General features: G+C 35.1%; 1 protein-coding gene across 1 annotated transcript in view; it reads left to right on the top strand.

Moving 5' to 3' along the window:
• The window catches only part of DMXL2 (Dmx like 2), a 177999-nt gene that overhangs the window by 64404 nt on the left and 101506 nt on the right, over positions 1–12089 (top strand). Inside the window, exons 7-9 of the mRNA XM_007935172.2 lie at positions 5142–5320; positions 7451–7634; positions 11610–11784. Coding sequence (XP_007933363.1) covers positions 5142–5320; positions 7451–7634; positions 11610–11784 — 538 coding nt within the window. The remainder of the gene's footprint in view (positions 1–5141; positions 5321–7450; positions 7635–11609; positions 11785–12089) is intronic.

Consider the following 12089-nt stretch of genomic DNA (forward strand, 5'->3'; position numbering starts at 1 on the left):
CCGCTTGAATATCCTCCTTGGTGAAGTGTCTGTTCATGTCTTCTGCCCATTTTTTAATTGGATTGTTTGTCTTTTTGTTATTGAGGTGTTGGAGTTGAACCACCAGCCTTCTGAGTAGCAGTCGAGTACCTTAGGTACTATGCTACCAGAGCTCCTGGAAGATACATAGTTTGATTGAATTAAGACTACTACGTAAAATTACAAGTTAAAGAATGTCCTTCCGTTCCTATAAACAAATGGATTGTTAAAATGTCCACAAAAAATGTTTATTTTCTAGATTCTTCCCTTTCTGTAGTTAATTCCATTTCCCTCATATATTCTTCATGTTTCTGGATATCTCCCTTTGCTTACCCAGTGTGTGATGCTTTAATATTACAGTTCATTGAACACTCTTGCTGATAGAATCTGTTTTTTTTTTTATAAGTTTGGTAAATTAAATTTTTCTTGGGTTTAAGAGTATTTTTATTTGAGCTTAACATCAAATCTTTTAAAGATAGCCTTTTCTTTTTTTCCCCCAAAATTATACCTGATTATATCTTCAGCTCAATAATTAGTTTTCTTTGTTTGTTTGTTAGATATTTATTTAAATTCTTTTCGCTTATGCTCATAAAATTTATATCTGGACCCTTTTTATAACCCTTTTTGTAAAGTTTGCAAGTGATTTAAAATACTCTGTTTTCTTCAGAAAAAAAAGAAACCCAACATTTTTATTTATAGAGGAATTACTTTTTTGAGTAAAAACATGGGCTTTCCAAGGGCAAGGATGAGAAGATTTCTTAGGAGGGTGATTTTGGCAGGAAGGGAAGGAGGAGAGGGTTACAGAATGTTCCCCAAAGCTTTTCCTCCTCTTGTGAATGCTTCTGTTCTAATATTTTGATTATTTAATGCTTGATTTATCAACCTCCCCTCCAGTAGAATATCTTTATAGCTTTATTTTAAACGTGGTATGTACTTACTATCAAAACATGTATAGAAAATGAAAGTCCCCTGCTAACTCTCAAAAAGGCCACTATGTCCTATTTAATATCTATTGTTCTGGAGTTTTTGAAGCCTTTGTAAACCACACAGATGTGTCTGTGCACATAAACACACACACGCACACACTTGAAGGGATCATATTCTTCACTTAACATACCATGAATAGATCGCCATGTCAGTATACATATATCTGTATTCCTTTCAAAGGCTACATAATTTTCCATTATATGAATAACTGTGTCATAATAACAAACAGCAAGACAACTGTTAATGTCTAATTAAGTGGTCTCGTTTTCCTTACCATTTCTATTAAAAATGAGCATCTTTGTACATCAGTTTTGTGTTATCTTTTCCTTTTAAAAATGAACTTTATTAAAGTATAAAATAAAATGTACATTTTAAATGTACAATTAGATGAGTTTTGACAAATGTGTAGACTTATGTAATCACCAGATTATCAAGTCATAGGACATTTTCTTCACCTCAGAAGGTTGCCTTTGAATCCTTCCCAGTTAATCCTCATCCCCATCCCTGGTCTCAGCTAATTACTACTCTGCTTTCTATTACTGATGATTAGATTTGCCTTTCCTAGAGTTTCATATAAATGGAATTGTATAGTTTGTACTGTTTTGTGTCTGGCGTCTTGCACTTAGTGTAATGATTTTGAGAGTCATCCATGTTGGTCTGTGTACGAGCAGTTGGTTGTTTTTATTACTTATTGGTATCTAAACTGTTAAATTTATTGGCATAAAATTATTTATAATGTTCCCTCATTATTCTTTCAATGTCCAAAGGCTCTGTACTGATGTCTCCTCTTTCATTTTTGATTTTGGTAATTTGTGATTTCTCTCTTTTTCTAGATTATTGTAGCTGGAGGATTATCAATTTCATTAATCTTAAAAATAACTTTTGAATTTATTGATTTATCTGTATTATTTCTACTTTATTTCACTTTTTTAGCTCTTCCTTATGTGTATTTACTTTGGTCTTCTTTTATTAGCTGCTTAAGGTAGAAGCTTAGATCATTGATTTTTTTCTTTTCTAATATAAGCAGTTAAATCTGTTGCTTTCCTTCTAAGCACTGCTGTAGTGGCATCCCTAAAATTTTGATATGTTGAGCTTTCATTTTAATTCAATTAAAATATTTAAAAATTTTGTTTGCAACTTAAAAGTATATTTAACCAAAAAAAAAAAAAAAAAAAAAAAAAAAAAAAAAACCCAAACTTACTGCTGTTGAGTCAATTCTGACTCATAGAGATCCCTCCTTGGGTTTCCGACTATATTTAGTTTCCAAATATTTGAAGACTTCCTAGATATCTTTCTGTTATTTACTTCTAATTTATTCTTTTGTAGCTTTAGATTTTTAGGTATGTTTTGGGAAATATAATTAAGAACAAAATCTACTTCCAATCCAGAAACCAAAAACCAAACTGAACCCGCTGCCACCAAGTCCGTTCTGACTCATAGTGACCCCCATTGGGTTTCTGAGGTGGTTAATCTGTATGGAAGTGCTCAGTCTTCCTTCTGCAGAGTGGCTGGTGGGCTTGAACCACTAACCATCTGGTTAGTAGTCAAATACCTTAGGCACTGTGCTACCAGAGCTCCAACCAAGAAAACCTCTATAAGTGTATAAAAGGAAGAAAAGTTTTATTATTGAATAAGATTAAATTGAATTTTATGTAAATTATATTGAATGTGATACATCACAGGCAGTCCACTGAAGAGAATGCAGACAGGATGAAATCTTAGCCTCTGTAGAGCTGAGTGGATATAACACATTATATTCATATTTTCAAGATACTGTTTTTCTAATATCTTTATGTAAATTTATGTAGATAGATTTGCAGTTTGGAATCTGAGCCACCTGAGATTTTGTTGATTTCCTCTCAGGAAAATGAAAGATAGGGGAAGATTACCTGACGTGACATTTTGAAGAGGTGGCTGTTAGGTCCTTGGGTTAACACCTTTGATTTACACATTTTTCAAAGAGATAGATTTTACAATTACTAGTTATCTAAAGTGAATTCTGAAAGAACAGAGAACTGGAACCTCTTCCTTTATTTTCAACAGGGAGAATTAAAACCTCTTATTTTCAATTCTTATTAATTTGTAGTAACAAAAGAAAGAGCAGTTGTTGCACTGGAGGTGAGGTTGGTGGGAATGGGAGAAGGGGCTAACTGCCACCTTGTGGAGATTTTTTGCTTTTTCCTTTGTGACTCTTGAAAGGTTCTGAGATAAACTAGGGTTTTTATGGTACATAATCTGGAAACCATTACAATATGTTGAGGTGTAAATTTGGTTAGGTGAAAATGATGCAAAGGTGAATAAGGTACTTAGAGGAAAGCAAATAGTACATTGTTAATTGGTTGCCTCAGAGTATGCACTTATAAATAGAGAATAAGTACCAAGATGAACAAAAATAACAAGTGTTTGTCTAGTCCAGATGACAATATTTGCACCTATACACACTTTCAGGAATACATAAATTCAGCGTTTCTTAGAAATTGAGGCTTTTTCATAAATGATAAAATTTCATCATTTTCCTTGCTACATTTTCACCATTAAATATAAAGTCCTACAAAGTAGATTGAAAACAAAAACTCAACTGCCGTCGAATCAATTCCGACACATAGTGAACCCATTGAGTTTCCAAGGCTATAAATCTTTATAGAAGCAGACTACTTCATCTTTCTTCCACAGAGCAGTTGGTGAGTTTGAACCACCAACATTTTGGTTGGCAGCCAAGATACCTTAACCACTATACCACCAGAGCTCCTTAAAAAAACCAAAAAAAACAAAAAAAACTTGCTGTCATCAAATTGATTCCAACTCACAGTGACTCCTCCTTGGGTTTCTGAGGAAGTATTTCCACAGAAGTAGATTGCCCAGTTTTCCTTCCAAGGAGTGGCTGGTGAGTTTGAACCGTCAGCCTTCTGGTTAGTAGTCAAATGCCTTAGGCACTATGCCACCAGAGCTCCTTAGAGCTCCTTATAGTTTCTGTTAAGTAAGATACAATTATTTAGGCCTTTAACAAAAGTGTTAGAACTAAGTAAAACAGAAGCCCTCAAGCTAAGTGTGGTTTATACATTTTCAAAGGCTTGTGTGTCAGAGACCTTTGTGGTACATAAAGCCTAAATATTTATTATATGGCCCTTTAAAAAAAACAGTTGCTGACTCCTCACTTAGGGCTAGAAGCAATTTATATTTAAAAAGATTTCTACCCTTGTAGTCCTCTTCAGAAAGAAAAGAATAACAATGACTAATGATACGCAGTCTTTTTTCTCCTTATCACTGGCAACAGGAGGCTGGCATCATATTTCAAAATATTTTCTCAACAGTGACCTATGTATATTTTATAGAGGAATTTGTCATCCATCTCCCTTTGAAAAACAACTGTTACAAAGAGAATATTGATAATGAGCAAACTGTCAATTTACTCTTTAAGAATTGTATTCTTTAGAGTAATAAACATCATTTTAGATTTGGTTTTATGCTACAGGCAGTCCCTGGATTATGAATTAATTTCATCCCTAAATCTGTCTTTAAGTTGAATTTGTACAGAAGTCAGAAAATTTGGTACAGTTCATATCTAATGTCAGTCAAGTGTTTGTCTCAGAATATAGTATTTATTGTACCTTTCTGTGTACAAAAAAGGAGCTCTGGTGGCGTAGTGCCCAAGACATTTGACTGCTAATCCGAAGGCTGGTGGTTCAAACCCACCAGCCACTCCTTGGAAGGAAGATTAGGCAATCTATTTCTGTAGTGATACTGCCTTGAAAACCCAAGGAGGGGTCGCTATGAGTTGGATTCGACTTGACAGCAGTGAGTTTGGTTTGGTTTATGTACAAAAAAATTAAAGAAACACTTCCAGATACACTAAAACATCTTTAACATAATAGTACAGTAATAATAATGTTTTGATGTATGTTACAAAGTAGGCCCATTTTTTATCATGAACCATTGTATGTACCTCACATTTTTAATGTAATAAGCTTTATGGAGTTGGTTCATAACTATAGGTTGTATATAAGTTGGATATTCTTAACCCTGGGACTGCCTGTGTATATACATCATGTTAGTTTTTAGATACAGTTTCTTCAAGAAATTTAAATTTTGAATTGTGAGTGTATAAATTAATTTTATATTGACATATATTTTTGCAGGATGATTGTCTTTTGAAAGTATGGTATCCTATGACTGGTTGGAAGTCTTCCATTATACCTCAGGACCATCTTGAAGTGAAAAGGAGGCAGACGAGTACTCAATTTTCCTTTGTTTATTTGGCACATCCCCGAGCTGTGACAGGTTTTTCATGGCGTAAAACTAGCAAGTACATGCCCAGGTTAGACAAATGTATCATATAACTTCAGTTTATATGCTTATATGTTAATAAAAATAATGAAAATAAAGATCTTTTTACTGTATTGACATGATGGCAATCGAGAGTGTAGGCTCTGAAATTAAAAAAGACTGCCTGAATTCAAATCCTGATATTGTGGTTAGCTGTATGAGCTTTTGACTTTATTACTTAAACTCTCTATGCCTCAGTTTTTCTCTCTGTAGAATGAGGAAAGTAATAGTACCTACGACAGAGAGTGTTCTAAGGCTAAAATGTGTTTGTGAGTGCTTTACCTATAGTGTGTACTCAAGAAATATTAACTGGTGTTATTGCTAGGGGTAGTAGAAGATTCTAGGAAAGAAATATTTGCAGATAACAGGAAAACACACATTGAGGGGAAATGCAATATAGTGATAAACTGTCAATAATATACATGGTGGTAAAGCATATCATAAGGAGCCATAGTGGTGCAGAGGTTAAAGTACTTGGCTGCTAACTGAAAGTCAGCAGTTTGAACCCACCAGCCACTCCAAGGGAGAAAGATGTTGCAGTCTGCTTCCATAAGGATGATGGCCTTGGAAACCTTTGGGGCAGTTGTACGCTGCCCTATAGGGTCACTATGAGGCGGACTCAGTGTGACAGCATCATCTGTAGTGGATGAAGTGGCCAGGTATGCTTTTCTTCTCTTAGGGCCATCAATAGAACCTTCTCAAAGGATTTATTATTGTTTCTCCTCATGTTATGGCATCTCTTAAAGATATTTAGAAGATTGAATAAAATACAAACAACTCACACAAATGGTTCCTGTATTATATAATACAGCTCTAAGAGAGCTATTTGGGAGAGCATTGCTTAGAGATCAGTGTTCATTTATGGGGGCTATTTTATTTACTAAGTCTATCTGGGAACTGTTTATACCTGATAGGAAGTACAGTACACATTACAGAGGTGCTCAGTAAATGAAAACATGGGAAATTTATACATTTTTGGAATCTAAGGTAAAAGTTAGGAACTCTGGTGGTGTAGTGCCTAAGGCATCTGACTGCTAACCAAAAGGCTGGCAGTTCAAACCCACTAGCCACTTCTCCAAAGGAAGGTTGGGCAATCTCAGTCTACTTCCATAGTGATATCACCTTGGAAACCCAAGGAGGGGTTGCTATGAGTTGGATCCGACTCGACAGCAGTGAGTTAAAGTTTATTCTGCTTAAGTTATTTGCATCTGTTAAAAACATTTGCAGAATTACATTTAGCTGAGTCAGATTCCACATGGGCATTTTTTTTTAATGGGTGAATGAATTATTTTTTTGTTCTTTTATAACAAGCAGTTAAATCACTGTAGCTTTTTGATATTGTGACATTTTTGCTTATTTTAACTTAATGGAAATTGATTTATAGTTTAGAACAATAGTCTCCTTACAGTTTTATTATGAAAATGCTAATTTTAAAAAAACCTATTTGTAATTGTTTAGATTATAAGAAGGGTAACAGAAAACAGTGCAACTGCTGATAAAAGCAGCTAATTTAATTATGTTTAACTATCTTTTATTATGAACATTCTATAATTTGCAATATTTAATTTTCCTTTGTTGTTTAGTTCGTTTTGCTTAGAGGATACTAATATTCCTACAGAGCCTAGTTTTCAAGCAGCACATGTGTAATCTGGCATTCATTTCTATTTCTTTGTTGAGATGACATTTTGTATGATATTCACAGTGATACACATTTTCACAAGCTCTTCAACTGACAACTTTTTCTCCATGCAGTATAATTTGTAAAGCAACGCGAAGCATGCTGCATTGTTCTTTCAGGTTAGCTATTTAAGGTATGGTTATAATGAAGTTAGGTGAGTGCCATGGACAGTTAGGCTGCTGCTTTTTAAAAGCAAGTAACTGATTGCAGCTCTTCATCCAGCATGTCTCATTGTAGGTATGAGCAGTGGGGCTTGGTGAGAGTGTGAAATAATAGTGGACATTTTTTACCATTCTTGGAAAAATAATTACACATAGACTGTACTGCTAATTTTGCTCTCATGTCATCTTTATACGTGAAGAACCAAATACTAGTAGCCTTTAAAAGATTAATTCATGCCACTGATAATTATAGTTACCTTTATTTTTTTCTGTTTGTCATTAGGGGCTCTGTCTGTAATGTGTTATTAACTTCATGCCATGATGGTGTCTGCCGGCTCTGGGCAGAAACCTTACTACCAGAAGACTGTCTTTTGGGTGAGCAGATTTGTGAGACTACCACTTCCAGCATTGCGAGCAATCTTTCTCATGCTGGGATACACAAAGACAGAATACAACATGCTCTTGAGGTACTATATTATTTAGGATGGTAAATGAATTTTGAAGATATGTGAGACCAGTAGAAATTCATAAGCAAAGATGTAGGTGGTATGCATAGTACCTGTATGATAAAATTAATAGCAATGGATTTTCATTTATTTTATGCCTATATGACTACTCATTTTATGGCAGTGAGTTGTCAAAGACAGATAGATACTAACTCTCAGAATTGTAGTCTAGATAATTAATATAATTTTAATTCTTTAATTTTGCATGCTAAGTATAAAAATTTATAGGAGGAAGCAATTTTGAATAATAAAACATATAAAAGTCCTTAAAATCAGTTGTAATTAAAAAATTTTCACATTTGTTTCATGAGGATTAAATTTTACTTTTGTTGTTCTGATTAAAAGTGACTATTTTGATCCTTTAGAATAAAGATGTTTATTAAGATATTAAATACAAGAACTCAAATGATTGCTTTACACTTTCCATCCATGATTTAATATTGTGAAAGTGAGTGTTTTTCTCCAATTTTGCAATATGATAACAATGCTTTCAATTTAAGGATTTAGATTGTTTATACCAAACCAAACCCAAATCTAATGCCATTGAGTTGATTCTGACTCATAGCGACCTCATATTGTTTATAGATAGTATAAACTATTGTGTCTGATTATGATTAGGGAATAAAATGAGATACACACATTATTAAAAATTATCAGAAACTTATATATAGAAAGTTTAGAATGTCTTTTTTTGTTGGTACTATTCTTATTCTACTGGGATTAGGAAGGAGGAAGGAAGATGGCTTTGTACTGATAGTCTGCACATTCAGTCCCTCCACCAACTGAGCTTCTGAGTAACTAGCTAAAGCAGATACAAATAATGATACTGGAGTTACAAGCAACTAAGGAAAAGGTAAAGTATTAGATCCAGTGAAGGTGGTGAAAAGGAGCAGATTAAATGGGAAAAATAATCAAACCCATCCAGCTGGTGGAGACAGAGAGGAGTCATTAGAAATACAAAAGAGATTGAGGAGGAGGGCAGGAGTTAAAAAAAAAAGATAATAGAACCCACAGGCACTGGGGACTCAGAATAGCCACACCAGGAGTTTTCTGAGGTACCCTCAAGTTGGCTCTGACCTGTACCAACTCTATGTACAACAGAACAAAACATGGCCCAGTCCTGCACCATTGTTCTAGTTACCTAGTGCCGCTCTGACAAGAAATATACCACAAATGGGATGGCCTTAACAAACAAGAGTTTATTCTTACAATTTGGAGGCTTTAAGTCCAAGTTCAAAGTGCCAGGCTATAGGGGCTGGGTGAAAGCCCTTCAATCTTGGGGTCCAGCTCTGCTTCCTGCTCCTGGCCCACTGGAACTAGAGGTGTTTCTTCACTCAGACAGCTGCTGGCTGCTGAGGCTGAGAAACCCCAAGGTTGACAAGTAAAAAGGCACAGTCTTGATGTTACCAAACCACATGGCAGGCCATTAACTAAGTCCCATTCTAAGTCCCAAGGTTGGCAGAGCATAGCAGGCTGCTGAGCAACAACATGGCTACATACAGGGTCTGAGCATGCCATAGGCTAGAGACCATTCCCAAAGCTACTTCTTATATATGGGAAGCAGACTGCATACAAAGCAGCTACACAGCTGCTTGTGGTAGATCTCACCATGGAGTTGATTGCCAGTCTCATCATGGGAAGTAACTACCACCAGCTGCCCAGCCACTCAACCAGGCCCAGCCAAGTTGACACACAAACATAATCACCACAACCATCATCACAATCCCTGCTATGCTCAAACCCATTGTTTCAGCCACTATGTCAATCCATCTTGTTGAGAGTCTTCCCCTTTTTTGCTGACCCTCTACTTTCCCAAGCATTAAATCCTTCTCCAAGGACTGATCCCTTCTGCCAACACAAACAAAGTATGTGAGAGGAGATCTGGCCATTCTCACTTCTAAGGAACATTCCAGCTGTACTTCTTCCAAGACAGATGGAAGTAGATTGCCCAACCTTCCTTCCAAGGAGTGGCTGGTGGGTTTGAACCTCCAGCCTTCTGGTTAGCAGTCAGATGCCTTAGGCACTATGCCACCAGGGCTCCCCCAGGGACTGGTCCCTTCTGTCAACATGAACAAAGTATGTGAAAGGATATCTGGCCATTCTCGCTTCTAAGGAGCATTCGAGCTGTATTCTTCCAAGACAGATTAGTTTATTCTTCTGTCAGTCCATGGTATTTTCAGTATTCTTGGCCAACACCACAATTCAACAACATCATTAAACAATCAAATGCACAGAGACAAAAGTAGATTAACGGTTACCAAGGGCTGGGGAGAGGAGACTATAAGGAATTATTGCTTGAAAAAAAAAAAAAATAAAAGGACATCTAAATAAAAAATAAGTAAAATTAGATTAGGAAATAGGAAAAAATATGGAATTCATAATCCACCTATTCTAGTCATATATGTATGTGTATTTTTCCTTTTTCCCTAAGATTGAAATCATATTATACAGTATTGTTTTATAACCTTTTACAGTTAATAATGTTATAAACGTCTTTCTACATTACTAATTATACTTTTACATTATGCAGTTATACTAACAATTGTATTAACAGTTTACATTATACAATTATACTCATGTAGCCAAAGCAGCTTTGCTGTCTCACCAAGTAGAAATATTTCATGAGTATGATAGGTTAAGGATGTGGTCTTTAAAAGTTTTATATAAAATAAGCCTGTACTGTTACTGTTTGTGATTGGGCATTATTTACATACTTTTTCAAAATTCATAGCATAAATAAATTAAAAGCAGAAGCAAAAACAGTTAAGGATAGTTTGTTTTGATACTACATACTGTTTTGATATTATATAGTAATGAGAGTTTGAGGGGATCTGTCTCTAATATCCTTCTTAACCTTGTCATCAAAGAAACAAGCTACTCTATAGCAAGTAGAACAGAGGCAGGGATACATCAAAGAACTGATAGTTTTCCGTATATAAAGAGATACCACAGACCCACTGGCTTCAAGTCAACTCATGGCAACCCTATAGGACAAAGTAAAATTGCCTCATAGGGTTTCCAAGGTTGTAAATCTATACCGAAGCTGACTGCTACATCTTTCTTCCATGGAGTGGCTGGTGGCTTTGAAGCACCAGTTTTTTGGTTCATATCTGAATGCTTTAACCACTGCATTACCAGGGCTCCTGTAGAGAGATCAGGGCTCTGAGAATTGAAAGGAAGGACCAGACATTGTACTGTTTTAATGGAGAAAGAACTGATAGGACTTGGTAGTGAATTGAGTCTATTCTTAGAGTTTAGCATAATGCTGCATGTAAAGAACAAAAGGCAGAGAATGAGAAATTGTTATAAAGAATGAGGATAATGGTAGGTAAGTTACAGAAAAAGAAATACTGTGAGGTGGGTTTATGATGTGTAGAAAGGATCATGTCCAGAGTAGGCCTGCTGATGGGTATGCTAGTGGAGAACTTTTGTCATAGGCATATCTCAATTTAAACAAATTCCATATGATGAATTTTTTTCTGTCTGTTCTTATCTAAGTAGGTTCTCCTTGTTAGTCTGTATTTTTGTACCCTGTTTTCCTCTTTATAATAGAGATCAAATCTTTGGCTATTTAGCTGTTTAGTCTAAATGAGAATTTTTGGAGGAAATATTCGTCTTCTGGTAGGATTTTTTTTCCCCCTTTACTTTTATGACCAGTAAATCACATCACAATACTGGAGTATCAGGAATAAAACAAACAAACAAACAAACAAACAAAAACCCCAGACTTTGGACCTCCTAATCTTAACGGGTTTTTGTAGATAATATTAAGTATATGGAGAATATTTTCAGCAGCATTCTACTGTGTTTAAGAAAGTTTCTTTCCAAATGGTTTTGCAGAGAGGGAAATCTTAAAATCCTTTATAATAAAAAAGAATTTGGTTGGCATTTATTAGGCCTCCCAGAGTTGGATTCAGCAGTTGTGTTTTATTTTAGACAATACACCATTTGAAAAATTTAAGAAAAGGACAAAGAAGATCTTCTGTTCTTGTAACTCACACTGAATTAACGCCTGACCAAATGGGAACACATGAAGTTCAAAGACACATTTCCCACCATGCTAATGCACTGTGTCATTTTCACATCGCTGCAAGCATCAATCCTGCCACAGGTAAAGGATAGTGAAGTTTTATTTTGTATAAATATTTTGTTAAAATCTTGTGATGTATGCTTTATTCTCAGTCCTTTTGCTTATACCTTTTGTTCCATTTCCCTTACTTTTTGGCTGAGCCATTTGAAAGGGAAGTTTTTGACAACAGTACTCTTGACCCCTAAGTATTTCAGAACGTGTCTTCTAAGAAAAAGGGAATTTGCCTAAGTAAGCACAATGCCATTATTATATGCAAAGAATTTAGTATTGATATAATAATATAATCTAAAATATAGTTTATATTAAAATACAGATTTTTTTTTGAT

Source organism: Orycteropus afer, unplaced genomic scaffold, assembly GCF_000298275.1.
Source record: "Orycteropus afer afer isolate SDZICR_OR568_19922 unplaced genomic scaffold, OryAfe1.0 scaffold00026, whole genome shotgun sequence".
Taxonomy (NCBI): domain Eukaryota; kingdom Metazoa; phylum Chordata; class Mammalia; order Tubulidentata; family Orycteropodidae; genus Orycteropus; species Orycteropus afer.